We start from the raw sequence: 27,017 nt of genomic DNA on the forward strand, positions 1-27,017 counted from the left end.
AGGGCAGCGGGAAGCGGCAGTCAGCACATCCCTCAGCCTGTAGTGGCAAACCACGGCCAGTGGGAGCCGTGGTCGGCCGAACCTGCAGACGCAGCAGGTAAACAAACCAGCCCAGCCTGCTAGGGTGCTTATCCTGGCAAGCCACGTGCCAAAGGTTGCCGATCCCTGCCCTCAGAAGTCAGTGTGACCAAAAATTGCGGAAGGGGTATAATACATTTTAAATACATAGACCTTATTAATACTTTCATCTTAGGCTCACGTGGCTCACTTATTCATTACACCAATGCTTTTCTAGATCTACCCATTTACTATGTAGATATACGCAAGTTTCTGCCCAAGATGCTTTCAAAATTCAGAACCATTTCAGAAGGGGGATTTAAAAATATTTCCTTTAGTTACACTACTGTGAAAAGCTTCCACAAAAGTTAAGCTATCTACAATTTTTCTACTAGTAAAGCAGTGATGACTTTTGTTTCCTATGCACATCTTATCATATCCTAACCAATTTTCATCTATCTATCACTGGCTGTAAATGTCTGCCAATATAGCCTGATCATATCCTTCTCGCTTAACATATAAAATCCTGAAAAGGTACAAGAAATTCAAAACCACAGTATTTTAGGATATATACTTTCAGCAAATCAAGCTTTAATTTGCTCTTATATGCAAAATTATTGCTCTGATCACATCTGGATTTTTCTTCAAGGAAAGATTACATGAATGAATTCTGAGGACAAGAGGCAAATCTTTGTTATGTTCTTGCCCCACTACTGGAAGACTAGTTTGATCCCCTCCAATCAAAATGACTAACATTAACTACTAAACTGTATATGGGATTTATTCTGTTTCTGAAAAACTAAAGAACAGCTGCATTTTTCCAAGAGTGTTCCATCTGACAGGAAAATCTGTGTTTTAAGTAGTCAGTACGTCCCCGCTACCCACCCTTCCAAAAAAATATTAAAAAATGATACTTGATACCTCAGAAAAAGGCTTGAAACATTCTAGGTCGAAAGATTCTTCCAGTATGCTTGAACTTTAACTTAATTGATTACTAAGAACAAGGAATGAAAAATCATGACTATGGCGGTGCCTTTAGATCCTGCAGCTTATGGAACTAGTGAAGCAATGCAAGTCTGTTTATATGCTACTGTTCCTAGTAACAAGTAAAGGAGGAAGGTGAAAGCTATTAACTTACTGGTTAAGTGGATCTTACATATAAAATGTTTTAAATTTTCCCATAAGCAATCAGTAGATCTGAAATGACAGCATCACACAAGCTTGCCATAGCAAATCCCCAGAGCTTCTTTCTACAAAGGTCAATGTAACAAAGCACAATTTAACAAACAATGATATGCCACTAGTAATAAAGCAAATGTTTACATTAAGCACAATACAGCAATTTATTTAGATGCTTAAATGAAGAATACAAAGGGAAATAAAGATCACAAAATTATACATACTACAACAGTGTGTCATATATTAGATGGTATAAATGAATACAACACCTTGTTGGTGTTAACTAAAGATAAAACTAAATATCCAAAATGCAGCATTTTTATTTCTGTATGCTGCTTCAACACAATACACTTTTATACAGATCTAAAAGGTGTCAAAATTAGTAGCTGCAAACTTGTTTCTTGCATGTGATTTTTTCTTTTTTAGCTTAAAAGATTTCAGAAAATGGCTCTGAAATACGTTTGTCATCAATTGTAATGTCAAGGATATTCAGAACAAGAAAATTCTATAATACAATAGAGTCCAGATATAATTTTTTATGTTGCTGGCCTCAGTTTTGAGATTGTACAAGGTTATGTGCAAAAACTAAGTTTGTCAAAATTCATACTATAGCAGTTTCAAGCTTTTGCTAGGTAAACTAGATACAGCATTTATTACACAGCAGGGCAACACTAAAAAAGAGAAACAAATCTATGATGGGTACACAAGAACAATTTCATAAGCTTCACTTGAATAGGTCTAAAAGACTGTACAAATATACATTTTAACTATTCAGAATGATACATGAAAAAAATCAATTTCCCCATAGTCTACTATACACATTGAACTGGTAGCTCATGTTGGCCCTATACTACCATGTGAAAAAGGGTAATGTTTAAAAAGACATACAACTGAACATATCCAAGAGTGAAATAAATGTTGAAAATGCAGATAAAGAAAACCTCTGCTTTTCTTCGTGTGCATTCTGGAGCCACCAGCTTATCTGTTTTCACATTAAGTTACTGTGCTCATCACAGCAGGTATTCTCAAGCAAATTTAGCCAATAGCATACTTAGGAATAACCACTGGAATAATAGTGGCCACATCAACCACTAACCAGATGACCTAGCACTCAAAAGGCAGTACCAGTTAGAATTAAGCTGAGCAGTCATATTGAAATGAAAGTATTTAGACAGTTGTAGATTGAAGCATATTTACTCATGCTTCTGAATTGAGCAGCTTATGCTTGCTGGCTACTCAACTCTACACCAGTTAAGCTGCTATGCATTGGTTCTGCTACACCATCAGTCACATTGTCAAACTGATCTCCATCTTCGCTGTCAATTGTGCTATTCTGCCATTCCATCTGTTGATTTGACAAACTCTCCTCAACTTCTGATGCATTTTTCCATTGTGACTGGTCCTTAGACCAAAATTCTTCTACTTTTCCATAGGAACTATTCTTCCATTTTGATTGCTCTTCATCACTTTCAGATGCAACCCCTTTTATTTCTGCAGTTGGTTTACTACTACCAGCATCTTCGCTCTGAGATGATTCATCTGTCCAAACTTCTGGTTTCACCTCTGATGTATTGTCTTCAAAGTCAGAAACTTGCTGCGAGCCAGGTCCACTTTCAGACTGCGAAGCTCCATCTTTCCATTCAGCAGCATCATCTTGATCACCCTCACTATCTGAGGCATCACCTACTAGTTTAATTGGTTCCTTGACAGAATGAATCTCTTCATATTTTGAGCCTTCCTCCTGTTTTTGGTCTGATTTCTCTGGAGACCGTAAGGGATTTTCATCAGTAGTCTCCTTGGATATGCTGTCTTCTGGATTCTCTATTGTGCTATCAATAGAGGTTTTACGACCAACATCTGAAATTGGTTGACCAAATGGACTATTGCTTTCATTAGATTCCTCTTCTATATTTTCATAACTGTCTGAAGAACTTTCATCATCTTTTTCTAGGTTTATTTTTTTATCAACAGTTTTACTAGCATTGACTCTGGAATTCTTTTCATCATGATTTTCAAACAGCCATTCAGCATCAAAATCCATTTCGTGTTTAACTTTGTTTAATTCTTTCATGTTAAAACCAAGCAGCACACCAGGCTTGTACTTTTCACAATCTCTAACACATTTCTTTCTTTTGTTGCTAAAATGTGAAGCAATATCTGATTTCCATAGCCATAAACTGGCAGCCAACTTTTCAATTTCTCTCCTACTGGGATAAGGTTGTTTATTGAAATATTTTGTAAGAAATGTTTTTCTGGCTTCATAAGAATCATCTTCGTGACCTTTAGGGTCTAACGCTAAAACTACAGGTTCTTCAGGCTTCTCTTCAAAGGCAGATGGCGAGTCATCATCATCCATTTTTCTTTTCTTCATCAGAGAGAATTCCATGTGTTCATAAGTACGTTTCACAGGTGCTACAGCTGGAGACTGATTTAGTCGAGATGGTGCATTAGCTTTGTCTTGGCCGTTTTGGGTCTTCCCAACCCCTCTGCAGTGAACAAGGTGTAGCGTTATAGTTGAGGCAGTCATATTACTGGTATACACACCAAGACAATGAATGCATTTATATGTTAGCTTTTTCTCAACTGGATGAACTGTTTGAATAACTTGATGCCTCTCCCTTAAGTGATGTGCGAGTGCATCAGATATGGGTCCTTTTAGGATTGAAAAGCAGAGAGGGCAGAGGGTTTTACCCACATCTTTTTTGTAGGGGACTGCTGCTTGAGGAGAACTTTTCACAGGTATATCTGCCTTCTCCTGGATTTTGGGCTGTGGTTTTGGAGGAACAGGAGGAGTATTTTGAGCATGATAAGCTACAGATTCAGCAGGGGCATCTCTCAGATTGTAGGTGGTTACAAGTAGATGTATATTAGTGTGACTACCCTGCTGCAATGTCAAATCAAAGGTTAAAGTGGAATCAGTTTTAGGTCCCATTTCTTCATCAACATGAACCATTCGCATATGAGCAGCCATCTTTTCAACATCATTGAAAGTTGAACGGCAGTATGGACAAGACAGTCCATGGATTAACATATGATTAAGCAAGGTATCAGTGGGTAAATAGCGATTACAGTATAAACATTTGCTAGTGAAATTGTGTATTTTCATTATATAGTTAGCTACTGCAGGCACCTTTTCAGCCTTGTGCTCCTTTTCAAAGTGAACACTGTACACATTTTCAGGAAACAGCTCATTACAGATTGTACAAATTTTCCACTTTTGCGTTGATGAAGTATTGACAGCAGAAGGGCCTGTAGCAGCCACAGGAGGCTTTGAGCCAGACTGACCTAATACTCTTGATGCTGCCTGAGACTGAGATAATGACGTTTGTTTCAACTGGGCTGATGAAAGAGAAGAGGAATTGGCAGACTGAAGAGAGTACCTTGCTGGAGTCTGAGATCTCTGCTCCCCTCCAAGGGTATAAGGCCTTCCATTTCCACTCGGTGAAAACGGTTTCATTGTTTGAGACTGTTGCGGAATAGAAACAGGTGCATTACCACTTAAGTTTAGCCTTCCCCCCGGCTGTCCAACATAACTTGGTGGTACTGATTTGACTCCATAATTGTTCTGCTGTAGGTGAACATTTGACATCATATTCACTCCTGCAGAATTTAATGTAGGCTTTGGTATAGTGAGTCGATTCATCATCTGCTGTGATGGAAGAGATCGGACATTTCCAGGGGAAAGGGGACCCATCCTTTGAGGAAGTCCCATAGGCTTTTTATCCTGTGGTTTTGGAGCTATTAACATCAAAGGTTTGGATCTTGGAACCACTACATTAGTGTGCCCTATCATTGCTGTAACCTGATATCCTATACGTTCATGGTCTTCAATAACATGCTGTACTAAAGCTTCATATGACTTCGGCATAAAAAGGCATCGTTTGCAGTGAATACTACTCTCCTCCCGGGTACTGGAACTTAAGGGAACTGCACCATTGAGTGACTTTTCACCTGCCTTTGCTATGTAAGGTGAAGCAACATGCTGAAAATGTTCCCTGTAAATGTGCTTTCTAACTATTTCATATAGAGGATCTCGGTAAGTGCACTTCTTACAATAATAAACAGCTTGTTCTACACTGTCAGCCTGCTTAGGTTTAAGGCTATCATGTTTGTTTTTATCTTTAAAAGTGCTGATGCCTCCACTCGGTGTATTGGCATTTGGAGCATGAAATATTTTAATGTGCGTTTCCAAAGTCTTTTTGTCCGCATTGAAAGTACAGTAGGGACAATTAAGAAGAATCCTATTTTCAAAGTCTTCACTATGAACATTCCGGAAGTGACTTTTATAGGCTGAAAAGAACTTCGATGAAAATGGACATGCACTGCAGCAAAAAGGTTTTGTCCGATAGTCCTTAAAACAAAGAACAAACAAAAACTAGATATAAAAACCACTTTTTTTTAAACAAGACATTTTGCACTAAGCATCATGGACAGTGTGGAATTTCAGCTCATCTCACGGGGACCATTACAATGGGCCAGACCAGCTTCAACTCTGCCATTAATTTGGCATTCACATTTTTTGGCCTGTAAATCAGATAATTAGAAGTTTAATTACCAGACTGCACATGTAAAATGAAAGTTGCCAATTTAGAGGTCACTTTGAAAGCGCAGCCCAGAGTGTTATGTTTATGGTTAATTCATAAAGATATCACTCTTCCTTAGTAAGGGAATGGAAACAATGCTGCCTGTCAGGTTGCATGGAACAGAGAGTTTACCAACATCTTTTTCCAGAAGATGTGGGCCTGGCTGTTAGAACTGTAATGTACTATTAGTTGGCAAGCTCACAGAATGAGGTGTTCAGGCCAAAAAAGGTCACTTCAGATCAAAGTATTTCACAAAATGATATTTTTAGATATTTCATTGTGCTTTAATCCAGTCATTAGCCAGAGTTAATTTTATTTTAATACTGTCCTCGAAAGCTTTCTAAATTGGTGCAATATTTTGAAATAAGTATTTTTAACTGCCACTTCCAATGATATGTCCACACAAACCTAGTGCCTCTCTTTGTATTATAGTATCTTAGTCACTTTTGAGAATGGAGCAGAACTGAGCAGTTTAGCTCCACAGTCCTGTTGCTTCCAGACAGATTAAAGCAACACTAATCAGGGCACAGTTACGACAATGTAACATACGAGGTGGGGGATGCGCATGCAAACTATGATGCAGAAGTTATTTTGTGAATTTGGCATGAAGCAGAAGGAATACTCTTCTGAAACATAAATCACATCCCAAAGGGCCATATTTAATTGTAATGTTTAATTTAGATACATAATAATCCTATCACCGATACCTGAGAAGTAGAGCTTCAAGCAACCAACTTTTTCTACTGACCAAAGCTAGATTGTAAATTTTTCAAAACTCACCACGGATCAGAAAATAAATAAATAAGGCTTTTGAAAAATTCTGCTCTTTTACGTAATACCACATAGCTCTTTCACAGTGCTTTTCACAGCCCTCTTGCTCCCCCTGAATTGTAGCAGCTTTGAAAGGGTTGCTGATGCTGTGTCAACTGTAACAATTCAAACTGAAATTGAACTATCCATGATTCATGTCCATCTTCGAAGTCAGCCTGGCATTTCAAAATAATTTAACATTAAATATAAAATATAACAAATTGAGATAACTATGAACAACCTGCATGGCTATGCAAGTGAAGCTTCAAGGTGCAAGTGGATCCCCTGAAGTTAAGGAATGAATTACTCTCCCTCTCTGTATGAATAGGTGAGCTGTGTGTATTTCTGGCCATCTTCTGAAGCCTCAGATATTGGCCATTGCTGGAAACAGGCCACAGAATTAAGAGTTGTCTGCTTTGATGTGACAAATCTTTTCGTTGAATATATCAGAAGCAGGGAGAACATACTAATGCTATGTCAGGGGTACAGCAATAAAGGGACTTTGGTTTTTACAAATACCAGACCAGTGATCCATCAAATATAAGCAACCTGTTTCCAGGGGTGAGCAACACCTGACACTTATACCACCTGATTTCATAAGTGGAATGTTCACCTGTCATTGTTTCACTGCTTATTTTAGTATATATTATAGTATATATTATACTAAAAGTGGAGGCTATCATAGAATCAAAGTGAAGGGCTTCTGTTACATTTGTTTAGTTAGTGGAATAAGACAGAAGTCACCATCACAGTTACATCCTTTTCTCCATTTCTCCTAGCTCAGTTCAAACCTTCTTAGCTTTACAGTCAATTCAGAAACATCTAGAAAAGAATAAATATGATTTCCAACACCACTGCCACTCCATTCTGCTGTACTAAACTGAACAGGCTCTGACACAGATGGGTTTATCACCAAATCTTCAGAGATGTAGCAGACAGCTGAAAGCTATGACAGTGAAGAAAACAGCAGTTGGATTTATTCTGCTTAATATTTTTCTGAATTCATCATGAAAACAGATGGTGGAACTGAATTAGGGAGAGGTGAAGCAAATCTTGTAGAAATAGTCTGTACAAATAGTTATACTTTTAACTAGAGGGATGGTGAGTTTGTGCTGAGCTGGAAAATAAGGATGGCAATTTTTTTTTTAAATGAAGTTTGGCACTTAAGGTGCAATAAATAGAACAGGTGCTTAAAGTTTCTCAACAGTGAAGTTTTTCATTCGAATAACTAGCCCTCAGCATCTGTTCACCCCAGTCAAGACTAGGATTATTACTTGTACAACAAAAGCACCCTTCTAATAATCTTTTAAGTAGAAGATTACAAAAACCACTATAAAATCTGGTAAAAAACAACAAAAGAAATTGGTATAATTGTGCAAAACACCATTTGAAAGTTACTGCCTGCAGGATCTGAGGTGATACGTGGAACCATTACTAACCTGATTTTTTGTAAGCGAAGGATCCCACAATCCTACATCTTCCCATGTAGTGTTTTTCAAATAAAAGTCATTAGGTTCAAACTGCTTAAAATCCTGGAAAAGGGTGGATGGGAAGACAGAGACATCAAAAACTGATTGCTCCCCATTAATTACTCAGGAAGATACCCACACAGCCCTCTGTCCACCAAGAACTACCCACAAGTAGTACAAGAGATCATTAACCCATGGGAAAATTTCCCCTCATGAAAATCATAAAAATACATCTTGTACATTTATTTCAACTGAAGTTTCCCTTGACAAAAAAAAAGGTGGGTTCCCAAGGAATTAGCGGTTCCAAATAAGCAATTCTGAAAAGTACAGGCTCAAAGACACTAAATAACCGAGAGCCAAGATTTTCAAAAATAAAATCCTAAAAAGTCAATCCAAGTCTGACTTTCAAGATTTTCAAAAGTGTTCAGCACCTGACAGCTCCCACTGAGATCAATGTTGAGTATTTTTTTAAATCAGATGTGTGTTTAAATATGGACTTCAGCTTCTGTTTTTTTAAATTTTGGCACAGGGATGTAGGTGAAGTTCTTAAAAGCACATTAAGTTCAATTTTTGAAAGCAACTAAGATACTCTGAATCCCAAAGTCTGACTGAAAGTCAATGGGACTCAGGCCTAAATCACTTTTGAAATCTGGATTCAAACTCCTTTGGAAATTTTACCCTGATGCCCATTATTCAACCCACACTTATTCAAAGCAATTGACCCCAAACAAAAAGGGATGAACACTCATTTTATTTGGAAATGATCTGGAACAATAACATGAAGAAGAGGAGCCAGTTTAAAACTAGAACAAAACGCAGAAGCTGTCTATAGGGTGCTGAATAGCCAAAGAGCAGATGAGTGGAAAGGTGATTGTACCAGGTATTCACTTCAGGAAAAAAGGTTTCTGATAAGCAATATTTTAAAGTTTGTCAGTAAGATTAATAGCAGAATATGTCTTAGATATAACTTGAGCCATTATAGAAGGCAGTTAAGTCCAGAGTCCTATTGTTCTGCACTGAAATACCTATAAAAATCTCAGTTCATCTCTTGGCCCCTAGGACAGCAGGCTCTAAGGCCTTGTCTAAACTAGGATTTAAAGGTGTTATTTTACTATAACAGCCAGCACCTGCTAACGCATTTTAAAAGTCTAGCACAGACAATGCCCATTGCCTTCAACACATGCCAAACCAGTCAAGTTAAAGCCTAAGCACGTTAGCTAACACTACACCTTTAAATATCAGTTTAGATGAGGCTTAAAGGTGTGTAACTTGTTTCAGTAGCAGCTCCTAGTAACCATTTAAGAATGACTTCTAGATGGCAGTAATTCTCTAACTGAACCCCATACAACTCATTCTCATCTGAAGGTTACAACTCCTGAGATAAAGTGAAGGGGTAAAATTGAAGGTCTGTAAAGGTCTATCAGAAACATATGGAGCACCAAAAAAAATCTGATGTCATGTAAGCTAATACATTTTTATGAAATCTAGTAAGAAATATCACTTCAGCAGAAAATTGAATTGAACGGCCTCAATTCAAACCAGAAAGCTACATCAGATGTCATACTTACTTCTATATGTTCTTTACAGTATTCCAAACCAATGTCACTAAGTATTTTTTTCACAGTTTTCCGGGCTTTTCTTAAACTGCCAAGGTTGTTGACAGGAAGTTGGAACATAGTTTCTATTGAAAAAGAAAGTAATAAGGGGAAAAGAAGATTAAGTCAAAATATGTTTTGTCTCATGAAGAGCTGCACTTTTAATTCTCAGTAATATATTCTTACTTCACCCACATCATGGAACATAAAGAGCTGTCACCATTTCTTAAGAAAAACGAGTACATTTTCTGTCTGGTTTCTTCTTAAAATGAGGTGGGCTGTGAAAACCAGATGTTGTCAAACTTTAAAGTGAACACTCAACAGAAGAGCTGACGCAATGACTACTGAAAAGAAAAAAAGTCTACTCAAGCAGCACCTAGGGACAACTTTAAAAAATGTATTTTCATTTAGATCAAAATGCACCTAGTGTGTCAAAGCTCTTACAAATTCAGTCCACTCTTTTGTGCATACGGATTCTAGATGATCTGGAAATTGATAAATCAGGGCTCCAAGGAATTTTGTTTTTTGAGAGACTTCTTTTAAAACAACCTATAGCAGTTTTCTTAGCTGTATATCTAACAGCAGGGAAGTGAACTGGTTACATGTTCAATGACATTTCGCTCAAGATTTTGGGTAGCCCACACTGCGCTCTTTTAAGTTTATCACATCACCACCACATTGCAATAGCCTGTCAGAGAAAAAAAATCTGTTCTCACAGAAGTTTGGGGTGCAGAATATTTAACAGAGTTCTTTCCAGAGTGCCATTTCCAATAGCACATTGGGTTCAATGCTACTCCATTTTCCATATTTCTGAGTTTGATTTGATTTGAGTGGTTGACAAGCAATTAAAGATGCCAGTAAAGACTGCAGTCAGCACACTTGTTTACCATTAAAATGTGCACTGAAGGCTTTACTTAGCCAGAGTCCATTCCATGGTTCTATGTTTCTCTTTCAACAACTGAGGTCAAACACCTAGAATAATGTAGTTTGAGGCAACCGAACACTGAGGGAGAGACAGAGAGCCTACACTGAGGTTCTCATAGGTAAATAAGAGAGAAACTATTTGTAAATTAATTCTAACTCCACTGTTACTGACTGGGAAAGTTTATGAACTACTTTTCAGTTCACCTGTAAAGGAAAGGCTAAATTCGGTACTTCTGAAGCTACAGAGATTCCTGAATTCCCTAACAACCAGAATTAAGATCTAATCCAACCCACAAAGGCAAAAGTTAGATCCACAGCCCTGGCAGGTTTGTGGATATTGGAATCCTCCCTTTATGTGCTTTTGCTACCACTGTAACAGCAATGGATTGCACAACCATTAAGTCATATCTTGAACTACAACAATGGGGCATTTGCACTGAAGGATGGTAGCGGTCCAGGTCGTAGAAATCTGAAAAATGTCTTTTCTTCAGACATCAGAGATACGTTTTCCAGGCACTAGAGATTAAAGAAAGCACAGATGGCCCCACCCCTCTTTTCTTTTCTTTAAGAAAAGAATTTTTTTCTTAAGCACCAAGGAATTATCAGCGGTGAAGAGCTTGTTTCAGTGAACTATAACAGTAATGTTTGTTGTGACTGGAATACTTTAGAGGGCTAGCAAGTTGCACGGTTGATGGCTATTTTATCTAGATACACTTGTGTGATTAAAAAGTGGGAAACAATTCAATAAAATCTTATTTTGTTTGAATGATACAAATTTCTGCTCTAGTAAACTAATAATCCCACCATAGGGCCAAAATCTATCCCAGCTCAACTAAAGAAAGGCAGCGTCTTTTTTAACCATGTCATTTGGCTTTTGATACATCTGTAGATAGTTTTAACTCTTGCTAATCTTTACTTAAGCATCATCTCTGGAATTTGAGATGATTAATAAGTACAGCTAAGTTTTTGTCATGGATATTTTTAGTAAAAGTCAGGGACAGGTCACAGGCAATAATGAAAACTTCACAGAAGCCTATGACCTGTCCTTGACATTTACTAAAAATACCCATGACAAAATGGGTAGCCTCGGCAGCTGGGGGGGGGGCGGCGGCCTGGGAGCTCCAGGGTCCCTCTCAGCTGGCAGCTCCAAACTGCAGGGGTCCCCATTGCTGCCCATAGGGGCAGGAAGCAGCGGATCCCCCTGATGCCCATGGTGGCTGGGAAAAGTGTCGGGAAGATACAGGGCTCCTAACTACCACCCGCGGATGCCAGGAGCTGCAGCGGTACCCCTCAGCTCCCCACCAGTGCTGGCTGAAGTCAGGGAGATCTTTCAAAGTTATGGATTCTATGACTTCTGTGACTAAATTGTAGCCTTATTAATAAGACATCTACAAAACCACTATTTTGGTATGTGAAAATACATAAAAAATAGGTCCTCTTAATTCTATCATAAGATCAGTACCAATTTCTCTTAAGTTATAACAAAACTGACAATGACAGTTTCCTAAACTACAAATGTGGACTGTGAATACAGAACTACAGTCAGGTATCTGACAACCTCTCCTCCACCCCCCCTCCACTTCCACCCCACACACAACCCTCACCACACACTCCTTCAAAAGTTTGCTTCTTTTGACTATCTACATACTGGCCTTTTCAGAAAAAAGTCCTGGTATTTACAGCTGTTAAACCAAATTCCAGACAGCCTCTAGCACAGGGGTCGGCAACCTTTCAGAAGTGGTGTGCCTAATCTTCATTTATTCATTTTAATTTAAGGTTTCGCGTGCCAATAATATATTTTAACATTTTTAGAAGGTCTCTTTCTATAAAAGTCTATAATATAGAACTAAACTATTGTTGTATGTAAAGTAAATAAGATTTTTAAAATGTTTAAGAAGCTTCATTAAAATTAAATTAAACTGCAGAGTCCCCCAGACCGGTGGCCAGGACCCGGGCAGCGAGAGTGCCACTGAAAATCAGCTCACGTGCCACCTTTGGCACACGTGCCATAGGTTGCCTACCCCTGCTCTAGCATCTTGCCTACACTTGGACTCCCACTGTTAACAACACAGTTGGTGGAGCTGAATTTGGCATTACCAACGGTGGGAAGTTTTTCAGAAAAACCTAGAATAGACGAGATTTCCAAATATCTTAGTGCTAGTATAGGTCACCAGAATCAATTTCACAAGCTGCAAACATTACTGGCAGCAAGTGCTGCTAGCCAATAACTGCATCATTCTTAATGAATTCAAAAATGGCTTCCAAGAAAAAGCTCTGGATTGTCACACTATGGAAGTTTCCTATTACTACAATTTACAGATTATGTGGGAACCAGACCCAATTCGCAGAAACCTCTATGGTAAAATTTTCAAAAGTGTTTAATTCATGGGAAGTGGAAACATTTTCAGTCAAAAACTAATATAAATAACCCACTATATTAAAAGGTAAAAAAGAATGAACATTTAGCGTAAAGGTGTTCGCCTGAATATTTCTACTGTGTTTAAAATGTTTCAGGATGACAGAGTGAACTCATTTGTAAACAGTATTAGCAACAATGGAATGACAAGGACAGAATGCAAACTTAATACTGATGGTCTATTTTCAAACCACAAACAAGGAAATTCAAAGATATTTCAATAGACTTTTATATTTAATTTCCTCTAAGTAACGTTTAAAGAAAACACTAGTATTAGTACTAGCACAAACATCATGACTTGTTTGATGTAGATACTATGTAAATTCAAGTGTATAAACTGAATGCTATACAAGTTAAGATTATTGATGTAGCTTTAGAAGATTTAAATTTGAATGAGACTCAAGTACTAAAACAATTTCACTGAAGTACTTATGTTGCCCTTACATAACACTTTACAAACATTTAGTGACAGCACCCTAAAGTATATCTATTTTACAACTGAGGAAACTAGAGACCCAGAGGTTAAGTGACATACCAACGGTTTCAACAATTTAGTTACCAAGTTGGAAATGAAAGATGGGTGCACTAACTAACCTATAATAACTAAGCAATATTGCCTCCCATTAAAATCAAAACCTTTCCCATTATAATTACCCAGTTAGATTATCCTAGTCCATTACTCATAGAAGATGCAGACCGAAATAACTGCATTGCTACTGGCATCTTTGATTAGAAGCCAAGGACAGAGTGGACCATGAACTACTCTGTTTCCTAGTCCTTCCACAAGAGTGCTGAGACACTCTGCGGTGGAGCGCCCCCCCCCCCCCCCCGCAGGAGAGAGAGAGCCCAGAGGAGAATCTTAAACTATTGTCTGTTCTGAACAGAGGATTTCAGTTGCTCACTGTTGTGAATCCAGCATCTTTCACGAGCAACAAATTTACTTGTAATTTAAAGAAACAATTTATTTTTCAGTGGAGTATTTATCTGGGGATTCTGACCATTCAAAAATGAATTGCTCAAATAACTTAAGTCAGCCTCGGTAAATTCTATTCACCCCTTTGAATTTTTTTTAATCATGATAAAGGCAAAGAAAGTAATTTTGTGCCTCAGTTGGTAAATTTTCATTACTGTTTTACAAGACCAGTTCAAAGTAACTAGTTATTGAACAGACGTCTGCATTCAAACCCTTGATTCATTAATTACTTGTTCAAGTAAATTCCAAGCTGGTCCACAAGGCCCCTTCCTCTTTCAGGTCCCTCCTTAAGACCCACTTCTACAAAGACACACACAAGAAATACGTTAACCATAACATTCAACTATTTTTTAAAGCATAAGAGCATCTTGCACCATTATGCTGTGCATTAGGCTTTGCTGAATAACCACATTATGTTTTGATATTCTCCCATCTCTTCTTCCCCCTCCCCGGCGCAACATACAGGCTGCCCTATTTTTGAAGCATAATGTCCCAGTTTTTAAACTCTTCTGCACAGAGACAGTATCCTCTTATTTGTATTGTGAAATGCTTAGCACATTTTTGGGTGCTGTAAGATTATGCAACTTAGGCCAAGATATAAACCCATAAAAAGAATGGTAAGTAATGTTTCACAGTGGAAAGGGATACTGGCCCTCTAGGTAGGGCTCTATAAATGAAACATGGTAATAGAATATGTATTTGAGAACTCATGCAATATATTTAATATTAAAGTAGCATTACATGTAGTTACTTCCACAGGTGAAACAGAAGTAAAATCATAACTAAAAGTCCTAGGTGTTCAAGATATGTAATGTGACAACAACTATATTTTTATATTATCACAAGCAAAATTCCTAATATGGCTCAGCTTTGAGCCAGTTATTTTAACAAATATCTTCCATGAGCTATTCAAATTTTACATTTGCAATTTATACCAACAGGTCCAAGAAATAAAGTGACACTTATTTTGGTAAGAACTGTGAAGGGTGAGAATTAGCAAAGTTCTACTGTAATTGTTTTCAAAGTAGACTAAGATTGATGGCAATTTTTCCAAGTGGGAAAAAAAAGCTGTTAGCCAAGAATTTCAATAAATCAGTGGTATTCAATCTTTTTTTCCATTTGTGGATCCCTAACATGTTTCAAATAGAGGTGTGGACCCCTTTGGAAATCTTAGGCATAGTCTGCGGACTCCCAGGCACAGGCTGAAAACCACTCAACTAGACTATGTAGTTGGTTGACTAAAGCTAATGGTTAGTAGGGTCATGTCTCATTTCTAATTTCCCCATTACCTACATTTTGCCCCTTATTTTTAGTCTTTGAGTGAATTAAGTGAACCTCAACACTCCTAAAAGAAATGGAAACTCTGATTTGCAATGCATTCCCTTGGCAGAGTTGCTAGGAAACACCTATAGGCAGAGCCTTTTTACACAACCTGGCTCATAATGGACCTTACATTTGGTAGGACAACTCACACCTTTTCATGTTTTCTGTATGTGTATATATCTCCTTACTATATATTCCATTCCATGCATCCGATGAAGTGGGCTGTAGCCCATGAAAACTTATACTCAGATAAATGTGTTAGTCTCTAAGGTGACACAAGTACTCCTGTTCTTTTTAAAGAAATATCATTAGCTGGAATGCAAGGAGGAATTTCATTTTATTTTTCAAAAATTAAATATGGCTAGAGAAATCACCACTAACATTTTTGAGTTCAACGGGACAGAGAAGAGAAGCTGTACCTTCAGGACAGGAATGCACTAAAAAACATGGGTTCTACAAAGTCCAAAGTACCTTTCCCTCCCATACTCTGCCAAAGAAGTCAGAAAGCATGATTTTCAATACTAATATTCTGAAATTAAAAAAAAATGAAGCCCAGACTTACAATACTATTTCATACAAGGGTGAGAACAGGTTATTGTTCTTATAATGCATGTATATTTCCAAAGCAAAGCAATGTTATCCTTTGCTTAAACTGAAGAAATTGTTCTCTCGCTGTACCCAGAGTTCTCATTAACTGCACTTGTTAAGGCAAAAAATGATGAAAACAGTCTGAATTTGATAAAGAAATTACACATGGCTCCAACAGCTTTTTCCCATAAAAATAATCAAATGGAAATAAAGCAATACTGCTCTTGGCAGAGTCACTAGATATAGCGCACATATCTACTTTCCAGCAGCTTCTTCGTACAGTTAGATGTCTGCAGTCTGCATCATATACACCAAAGAATAAATGAAGTAGCATATAGTAGGACATATGTAGGATCTGACTGACCAAAACCGACTCTGAATTTCGAATCCAGACAGATGAAATCTTAGTAGTAACTTTACCCCATGATTCAAGATCAGTGAGTATCTGAGAGTATGTCTACACTATGGGATTATTCCGATTTTACATAAATCGGTTTTGTAAAACAGATTGTATAAAGTCGAGTGCATGCGGCCACACTAAGCACATTAATTCGGAGGTATGCATCCATATACCGAGGCTAGCGTCGATTTCTGGAGTGTTGCACTGTGGGTAGCTATCCCATAGTTCCCGCAGTCTCCCCCGCCCATCAGAATTCTGGGTTGAGATCCCAATGCATGATGGTGCAAAAACTGTGTAGCGGGTGATTCTGGGTAAATGTCATCATTCAATCCTTCCTCCGTGAAAGTAACGACAGACAAAGATTTAGCGCCCTTTCTCCCTGGATTGCCCTGGCAGATGCCATAGCATGGCAACCATGGAGCCTGTTTTGCCTTTTGTCACTGTCACCGTATGTGTACTGGATGCTGCTGACAGAGGCAGTACTGCAGTGCCACACAGCAGCATTCATTTGCCTTTGCAAGGTAGCAGAGATGGTTACCATTCCTATTGCACTGTCTGCCATTGTAAATTGGCGATGAGGTGATGGTTATCAGTCATCTTGCACAGTTTGCAATTGGAAATTGGCGATGACTGTTATCAATCATTTTGTACTGTCTGCTGCTGTCATGGGTGCTCCCGGCTGGCCTCGCTGAGGTCGGCCAGGGGCGCATGGACAAAAATGGGAATGACTACCCGGGTCATTCCCTTCTTTATGTTTTGTCTAAAAATAGAATCAGACCTGCCTAGAATATGGGGCAAGTCTACTACAGCGCCAGAAAGCACAGCCGCTCCGGGTCAGAGCCGATCCCGCAGAAATGATGAGCTGCATGCCCTTCTAGAGGGTGCCCCTGCAACAACCCCACCCGTTGCTTCCTTCCTGCCCCAACCCTCCTGGGCTACCGTTGCAATGTCCCCCCATTTGTGTGATGAAGTAATAAAGAATGCAGGAATAAGAAACACTGACTTTTTAGCGAGATAAAATGAGGGGGAGGCAGCCTCCAGTTGCTATGATAGTCCAGGCAGGACATTGAAGGGTGGGGGGAGAGGAGCGCAGCCTCCCGCTGCTATGATAGTCCAGTGAGTACAGAATCTTTTCTTTACATATGAAAGGGGGTGGAGGGGGGAGGCTGATGGAGCTCTGGCTCCAGTTGCTATGATGAGGACGGTTACCAAGCATTTTGTACCGTCTGCCAGGAATGACAGGGAGTCATTCCCATTTTTACCCAGGCGCTCCAAGCTGACCTCACCGAGGCCAGCAAGGAGCACTCACGGGATGACAACAGTTTTCCACCATTTTGTACCGTCTGCCATCAGGAAAGGAAGAGAAGGGGATGCTGCTGTTCAGTGCCGCAGCACCGCGTCTACCAGCAGCATGCAGTAGACATACGGTGACACTAAAAAATGGCAAGAAACTATTTTTTCCCCTTTTCTTTCATGGGAAGGAGGGGGGCTAAATTGACAAGATATACCCTGAACCACCCCAGACAATGTTTTTGACCCTACAGGCATTGGGAGCTCAGCCAAGAAAAATGCTTTTCGGAGACTGTGGGGACTGTGAGATAGCTGGAGTCCTCGGTCCCCCCTCCCTCCCTCCCTGAGTGTCCATTTGATTCTTTGGCTTTCCGTTACGCTTGTCACGCAGCACTGTGCTGAGTCCCTGCTATGGCCACTGTCTATCATAGCCTGGAGATTTTTTCAAATGCTTTGTCATTTTGTCTTCTGTAACGGAGCTCTGATAGAACAGATTTGTCCCCCATACAGCAATCAGATCCAGTATCTCCCGTACGGTCCATGCTGGAGCTCTTTTTGGATTTGGGACTGCATCGCCACCCGTGCTGATCAGAGCTCCACGCTGGGCAAACAAGAAATGAAATTCAAAAGTTCGTGGGGCTTTTCCTGTCTACCTGGCCAGTGCATCCGAGTTCAGATTGCTTTCCAGAGCAGTTACAGTGGTGCACTGTGGGATACCGCCCAGAGGCCAATACCGTCGATTTGCAGCCACACTAACCCTAATCCTTCATGGCAATATTGATTTCAGCGCTACTCCTCTCGTCGGGGAGGAGTACAGAAACCGGTTTAAAGAGCCCTTTATATTGATATAAAGGGCCTCGTTGTGTGGACGGGTGCAGGGTTAAATCAGTTTAACGCTGCTAAATTCGGTTTAAACGCGTAGTGTAGACCAGGCCCGGGTTACATCTGTGAGGACAGCAGACACTTGAGGGCATTAAAACTCCATGGATTTAAACTTCCGCAAATTTTGTTATCTTCTCTAGAATCTAAGATTTCATTTAAAGAGCTTCTAGTCCTGACTGCAAAGAATTTTTTTCACAGTGTAGAACAACTACTGTAGAGTCTGCTGTCAGGGCAATGAGACAAACAGCAAAAAGAGGTAAACTTTATTTGTTAACAGAGCATTTATTTTGAAGCTTAATTACAATCATTTGAATGCCAAGCATTGTTAACTACTTCATTTCTAAGGAGATCAGCTATACTAAATTAGTCTGCAAATGCCAATTAACAGAAAGTATATCCTGCTCCAAGAGCATGAAGTAAAGAAAACTGGTACTAGTTATGGGTGGGAGGAACGATTAAGAGATCTTCACACCACTTGAACCCTCTTTCTGTTAAGGTTACTAGTGAAATCCAATGGATATACAAAAAAAAATTGTTTGCTCAGAATTCTGCAACTCATCTCCAAGAATACAGAAATGTCATCAGGTCTCAGATCTGAACTGATTTCATTTTACAAGGAAGACCAAGTGTGCCCAAAACAGAGAAGTCCACCTCCAGTACCTGAAAAAAATAAAATTTGTAAAAGTCATATTTGCTGTGAAAAGGCTCCCCTCTTGGAAAAGGATATAGAAACTCTTCTACCAGACAGTCTGCTTTGCTCAGCAAATTGCCTTAGAAAGCTGAATCCACCCAATCCTTAAAAAAAAAAAAAACCTCCTTAAAAATGGAAAGCCATTGTATTTCACTTAGTTTGAAAAATCTTCAGGGTCTGGTGTAAATGAAAGGACACTAAGGCCTGGCCTACACTACAAAGTTTTGTCAGCAAAAGGCAGCTTTTATAGACAAAACAGTGAAGGTGTACACAGTACGATGTTCCTCTCACTGACAGAACTGTCCTGCTTTGCTAACAAAATAAAACCACCTTGATGAGAGTTGCAAAGCTTTTTGCAGCACAGTTAGATCGACAAAGCATCAGTGTAGACACAATGTTTGTTACATCGTGGTAACTGGCTTCCAGGAGGTATCCCACAATGCCTACCGTGACCTCCCTGCTCACTGTTTTGAACTCAGCTGCCCTCCATCAAGCTATATGGGCATGCACCCCATTCCTTTCAAAGCACCAGGAAGTTCTGAAACTCCTCAGCATGGAGAACTCACACAGCTACTGCCCAGCTGAGCATGCCGATTCCCAGCAGCAAATGCACTCCTGTCTAGACTATAGGGGAGGGGATGCAACTCCTGGGTCTGAGGGGAGAGGAGACTGTGGGAGAACTTGGAAGGAATCAAAACATTAATGCAGAATCTTGCTCTCCTCAACAATAGGACTGCAGCAGCAGGCAGGCTACTGCTTGACAGGGTGTGGGGGAAGAGACTCATGTCATGCTGTTCAGAGCCAAGGAGAAAGGTGGGGGCTGATGTCTGAGTGTCCACATCCCCCTGCTGGTGTACTGGTCTACACTGAGGTGGGGGAAGAGAAGAGACGGACAGGGGGACACCAGTTGTCTGTCCACCAGCTTCTGCCACAGGATTGGTTGCTTCCGGCTGGTGTTTGAACTTAAAGCCTGGTCTACGCTGGGAAGGTGGGGAATCGATCTAAGTTATGCAACTTCAGCTATATGAATAACGTAGAGAAGTCGACACACTTAAATCTACTTACCGCGGTATCTTCACTACGGTGAGTCAACGGTTGATGCTCCCCTGTCGAGTAAGTAATGGAGTCGACGGGAGAGCGCTTGGCGGTCGATTTATCGCGTGTTCACTAGACGCGATAAATTGACCCCCACTGGATCGACTGCTCTGGAGGTAAGTGTAGACATGCCCAAAGAGACAGTGTGCCAACACACTCACTCTCCACACACACACTCGCCTCCCCCACCCCTTCAGTTGAAAAGCCGCTGGCAATCTAGTGCTCTTGGAACTATGGGATTGAGAAACCATCATGTTATGCTGTACCTGCCCCCATGAGGCATTGCAGACCCTTCCCAAAACACTCTGCAGCCAGTTGCATAGTGGGATAGCTACCCACAGTACACTGCTCTCTGGGTCGATGCAAGAGCTGCTATGTGGATGCACTCCACTAACACAAGGAGCATAGTGTAGATATGCAACAGCGATTTAATTACAGTGGTGGCTGTATATCAGTGTAACTTGCGAGCACTGAATCATCAACATTAATGGAGAGCCACAAGGAACCTCATACTGTTAAGGCCCATAATTGCTGAGAAAACTTACTCAAACAGCTTCAGTGACTACATCACTATATTACTCTATGCTCTTCTTGCATAGCCTTGAGATGAGAAGGCATAAATAGTGAGGATTCAGAATGAATCTTACCAACTGGCTGTTTAAGCATGATGTTATTCCAAGAGCTGGATACTCCTTGCCCAACCTAAAGCTCCTGGAGAGGAAAAGTCTTGGAAATTGTCTGCACCTGGCATGTAGGTGGTGGAAACTGTCCTTTACTGCCCTTGTGGAGACTAGCTCTGAATGATTCTTTTACCAGGAAGCTCTACTATAGGCTGCATTGACCAGTAATGGGGAAGCAGCCTGGTACTTTGATCTGCCAACAGAAGCCATCACTGTATCTTGACATTCTGGGCTGTTATCCCAGTAAGAGCAGAAGATACCCACAATGAAGGCTCATATTGTGCCACAGCAGCTGTTGCACTTGGGCAACACCCCCCTCCTTCTCGCTTATCATTTTAGAAGTCAAAAGAACTGGAGGGAAAAAACATTAAAAAACTGCACTGAAAAGCCAAAAATATGAGAGATGGCCTTTGCTGCTTTCCTCTTCAGCAAAGGAGAAGCAGGACTGAGAAGACAAATAAGGAGGGGTGCTGACTGGATAGAAGTAACCAAGACTTTACACGTTCACTGGATTGCCAATCCGTACTGGTTAACAATAAATAATAATAATGTTTGTATACAGAACTCCTCATCTATAGAACTCAAAGTGATTTACAAAGATAAGTAACATTACTCCTCCCATTTTTACGATGAGGAAATTAAGTACAGAGGGGTGAAGTGATTCATCCAAGGTCACAGAACAGCTGCGAACAGAACCTCCAGTCCACATTCGATGGACCACACTGCTTCTCCATTTTATCCTGTTTTAGTGGCGAGCAGGATGCAGAATAGATTTTGCCAGTCTCCTGCATATTTTCACACTAATCCTAGTTATACATGCACAATAAATCACAATGTGGTAAGTAAATATTTAATTCAGTGATCCTCTTTATATTGAAATACCATGTACTCCTTATGCACACACACACACAAAATGTGTAAGGTCAAGGAGAGCCAGTAAAAATTTGCTGAAACAATTCTACAGAAAGATTCCCTGAACATTTCTATCATCCCTAGTCAACAACCACAACAGTTAGATTTGACCATAGGCCAACCTATTTAAGTTTATATTCATGATTTAACTTTGTGCCAGGTCCTCCATTTCTTTTTTCTCTGCCTCTTCTAGATTTCTGTCCCACTCACAAGCACATTAAGAAATCCATGCTGATGAATTCCAGTTCTACTAAGTTTGCCTTGAAGGAACCAAGTTACACTAAAATTCACATTTAAAGGCTGTGCAGAACACTCCAGACTGAAAAAAAATTGATGCTTAAACAGCAGTATGATTTTACTTTCCTTCTGGTAATACCTTTACTGATATCTCTTGGTAAAACCTATATTACCCCCCAAAAGATCCTCTCAACCTTCTCTCTACAAAATCCTGAATATGAATCAAACTAAGTGGTTTGGTGACAAACACATATTGATCTGCATTGTGTTTCATACACACACAGGATTGCCAACTCTGACTGAAGCTATTCCGGGAGATCATTTTTCCCCCACATGACGTAGTGTCATTTTCTTAAAATATCCTATTAAAACTTCCCAGATTGCTTTCAATAGTCACCGGGAGATCAATGCTGATTCTGGGAGACTCCAGGCCAATCCTGGAGGGTTGGAAACCCTATACACCAGTCACAGGTCTACATACACTTTTGCAAGTATAACTTTCAAATTACTCTTCCATGGTCAAACAGGCTGTGACAGAATGGGATGTGTCTACCAAATTGTGAACTCCATTTTGTAGTGCAACCTACATTTAATAATGTATCCTCCATTTTGGATTAGAACATTCATTTTGTATTAGGGACAATGGCTGAGAAGCCATCACAGGGAAATCTAGGGCCATCAACTTTGATGGTTTTGAACTGGTAGTTGAGAGACTATATGACAATGGACTCTCTACACTGAAGCCTGACTGGGGGCTGGTCTACAATGGGAACCAACATCAGCATAGCTATCTCTCTCAGGGGTATGAAAAATCCACAACATTAAGATGTAGCTATGCTAATCTAACCTCCGATGTCTACAGCGCTAGGCTTCTGGAATAATTCTTTTGTCAACCTAACTACCACCTCTCGGGGAGGTGAACTGCCTATGCTGACAGTAAAACATCTCCATTCGGAGTAGGTAGTATCTACATTGAAGCACTACAGCAGTGCAGCTGGAATGCTGCAACTGTGCTGCTGTAGCAGTTTAAGGGTAGACATACCCTGGAGGAAGGCTGGAATTTCCCAGCTGGAGCACATGGGCAAAAAAGGACAGTAGCTACCTGCGGTGAGGGTCTTTCATCACCACATGCTGGAAGACCAGGCTGGAGAAAGAGGATGCAGAAAAGTCTGCCTAGCCTGAAAGACTGATCAGACTGGACTCAGAAAGGGTTAGATCATACTTTTATTGGGGGGGGGAGGGGAAGGAGTATCTCAGGGCTAGTTGGGATTTTGCAACAATTGCTAACTCTAGTACTTTAAGAGCAACTATGGCTAATAAATTCCTTTGATAAGCCTGTATTCTCAGCTTACCTGACACATTGTTCCTGAAGGAGTTGATCACGAAGCTGAGCACGCCTACAATTAAATGGAACTCTGAGGGAGCATGTATAAGCAACTGGAGTTGCTGGTTTTGGAATTTATAGCAGCCAGGCTGGGGAGTCCCACATCCCAAGGAAGGGTGGCAGACACAGGGTCTGAACCTGGAAGTGTCCCATAAGAGACCTAGAGCTAAGAATAGCGATTCTGGGAGTTTATATACACATGGGATCCAGTGGCTCAGTCTAGTCACAACAATCTGGTGCCTGTTCAGCAAGAGAAACTGGGCCAGACTGTGACACTGGGTGAATTGTTTAGGTATAAATTAGTTACCTCTGCTTTTCAAGGTGGCACCCAAAACTCCTGACTACTTAGCTAATGGTTGCAATAAAGTCAACTGATATTGGTGCTAATACAAAGCCTGTTGTCCTCAATGGGAGCCTTTCCACTGCCTTCAAAGGGCTTTAGACCAGACCTGTTGTAACCCTAAACAGACCTCAATGGAGAATTACTTTTGCTTCACTGGAAAGTGACCTTAAATATAAACTTCATACAATGCAGCATTTCGGGTACAATTCCAAGCTATCTGCTCTTACTGTTTTATAAGCTTGTCAACAAAACTATATGAGAAAAATTATTAAAATGGTGTGAAAAATATTGTATAACACTTTTAAATACTTCCTGGATCATGAGGAGGTGTGTACATCAGGTTTCTGAACAAAAACAGAATTATAAAAATTGTGGAAGAATTTTGCTTAATTGCCAGAGGAATTAACAGTATGAATAACCTAGACCATAAAGTTACTCCACTGTCTACAGACACATGACAAGAGCAAAAAAAAAAAAAGCTTTTAGTAGGCAAACTGAGTTTACCCAAAAGAGGAATTTTAAACCAGTTTTGTACTCTTCATGATGCTGGCAGCTCAAATTCCTCATTTAAGTACTCCAGTATTTAGATCTACTCACTCTTCTGCAAACAGACCCCAAGTGACCTTCAGCTCTGCTTCCTGGCTCTTTAAATTCCAGATGAAGAGGCAGCTGCAGACATGTAGTAGCCATTTTAAAATAATCTAAACTGTTGCAGATTGCACAGCCTCCTCTATTAAGTTAATTTCCTTTTCTTTGTCTGGTAACTTTTAAACCATATCTTAACCTTTAACAAGAATAATCACCTTCACTGTATGGTATAAAACTCTGAATTTCACACCTCCAAACTAAAGTAGCCATGTAATCCAATCCGCCTAGCAAACTAGCTACCATGTGACAGTCAGCAACCCAGACAATCACTTCAAAGCAATGGAAAAATAGAGGGGTTTGTGTAAGACTACTAGGAAAGAAACTATGTATTAGAAAGTGTTAACACACACTATGTGTTAATACTCAGTATAGACAAGGACTGAAAAGTCAATGTTTTACACAGTATTAGAAAACGCTAATGGTATGCATTTTCTTAATCTAGACAATTCCTTGGAAGGTAAAAGTCCCTTGCTTAATACCTAGAGCCCCATTTTCCACAAATTCAGAACAAAACAACATTAAAAAAATGAAAAACCCATCCATCAACACCAGCTCTTATCCCCTGTGGCTTTGTCCAGCTCCCCACTCCAGGTGTGGCAACATGGTACACGGGGTCACAGCACTATTCAGGTTTGGCCCAGCTGCCTCTGTCATGACAGGGGGTAGTCAGACAAAATTTAAGTGATTGGCATTACAACCTGGTGACAGAGGGACAGCTGGGCCAAACCTGAGCACAGCTGTGATGTATGCCCCAGGCTGCAACAACCGGAGCATGGAGCTGGGCCAAGCCCCAAAGAACTGCTGCTGCTGTGGAGTGAGTGTGCGTCAGATTCACTCTGCAACATCCCCCAGGACCTCTCAGCCCTCAGGAGCCAACACCCCACATGGATAAAACAAAGTAACAAAATTCCCCCCATATATAGGCTATGTTTAGAGCCTCATGACATTTTCTTTTATACATATGTCACTCTTGACACACACACACAGAGCACATATATATGAGAGTGTCATGAGGCTCTAAAAATAGCCAAAATTCACAACCGGAAAGGTAAGAACCTACAGGAATGCATGTGTCCAGGGAATATACTCCAAGTCACCACAGGTGCTTGTCTTTCTTTAACACAAAGGAGAAGAGGAAAAAGGAAGCTTCACCACACACCCTCTTGCTAAGAAACTTCCCTCTTAATTCAATCCCAGAATGAACTAGTTGCTACCCCAGACTGAGTAAAATCCCACTTTCCAGCTAGTCTACAATAACCTGATCTTTTACAGGAGAAGAATCTCTGACTCCATCATCTCTGTTACTCCTGTACAGTAATTTTATAGACTCTGAATATAATCAAATAGAACATACACTTCTACCTCGATATAATGCTGTCCTCGGGAGCCAAAAAATCTTACCATGTTATAGGTGAAACTGTGTTATATCGAATCTGATTTGATCTGCCAGAGTGCGCAACCCCCCCAGAGCACTGCTTTACCGCGTTATAGCCGAATTCGTGTTATATCGGGTGGCATTATCTCAGGGTAGAGATGTAGTTTCTTTATAAGAAAATTTGCCCTTGAGGTTGAAAAGTGACTATTCAGAGTACAGTACTACACTTCTGACACTGAGCAAATTTAGTCACTTTTTAAAAGAAGACAATATTTTCTTCTGAACTGAGAACTTCACCCAGTCAGATGTACTTGAAAAACAGAAGCATGGGAGATTGACATTTTTTAAAGTTATTCAAAAGATTAACTTAATAGTGGTTTGATGATCCAGGGCTTCATTGCCCTTAAAGGATAAGACATTTTATATGACTACTGTTCTATACCAATAAACACAGTAAATTATTATTGTCCATAATTCCACAATCTTTTTAGAAAAGTTGTGGTAAGACCTATAATCAAGGGGATAATTTTACAAGAAACCACTGCTGCACAAAGGAACTGAAATAACCCAAGTTTTTCCTCATGGTGAAAATATCACTTCATCAAAGCATCACTAATCCAAAATTTTACCATCTCCTTATTAATAAGAAGTCCGTTTATGAAACTTGGAAGCCCTACAATTACCAGCATATTTGGAATTGCCAGATAAGCTTCTACATGTATGAACCTAGACATTCCAGCAAGTTATCTGCACATCCAGAACTTAATTTGCAAGGAGCTACTTCACGAAAAGTGCACTTTTCCAAAACAAAAAGCTCTTTAAAGCACTATACAAAATTGAATCAAAGAATATTTTATTTCTATTTAAAAATCTTAAACTTTGCAATACCAAACGGTTAGATACACCCAATGCTTTTTAAAATGAACACTGAAGTATTTGCCCAGTAGGGAACTAAACGTGCTTTAAAAAAAAAAAAAAAAAAAAGTAAAGTCAACATCACAGATAAGTTTTCGCTCCTTTCTTGTATAGCTCTCTTTGGCTGTCTCAATCCCTTTGTGATTTCTGTGCATCATAATTTTAAATTTCACTACACAGCTACCCATGGAGCACAGAATAGACTGGCTGGAAAAGAGAGTCAATCAAGAAAAGGAAGATAACAAGGA

The 27,017-nt window shown here is 39.8% G+C and overlaps 1 protein-coding gene across 9 annotated transcripts in view; it reads right to left on the reverse strand.

Annotated features, from left to right (window-relative positions):
- Positions 1–1,386: 1,386 nt before the first annotated feature.
- ADNP (activity dependent neuroprotector homeobox) overlaps positions 1,387–27,017 on the reverse strand; it is a 44,610-nt gene continuing 18,979 nt past the window's right edge. For 8 of the 9 annotated variants that reach the window (XM_050918099.1, XM_050918095.1, XM_050918098.1 and 5 more), the window contains 3 exons: positions 9,667–9,779; positions 8,069–8,161; positions 1,387–5,587 (listed from right to left, as the gene is read on the reverse strand). In XM_050918099.1, the coding sequence (XP_050774056.1) occupies positions 2,456–5,587; positions 8,069–8,161; positions 9,667–9,774 (3,333 nt within the window). In that variant the 5' untranslated portion in view covers positions 9,775–9,779 and the 3' untranslated portion in view covers positions 1,387–2,455. Of the gene's footprint in view, positions 5,588–8,068; positions 8,162–9,666; positions 9,780–9,888; positions 10,050–27,017 lie in introns of those variants that run through there. The other variant, XM_050918101.1, reaches the window with a different exon arrangement.

This window comes from Gopherus flavomarginatus, chromosome 11 (genome assembly GCF_025201925.1).
Source record: "Gopherus flavomarginatus isolate rGopFla2 chromosome 11, rGopFla2.mat.asm, whole genome shotgun sequence".
Taxonomy (NCBI): domain Eukaryota; kingdom Metazoa; phylum Chordata; order Testudines; family Testudinidae; genus Gopherus; species Gopherus flavomarginatus.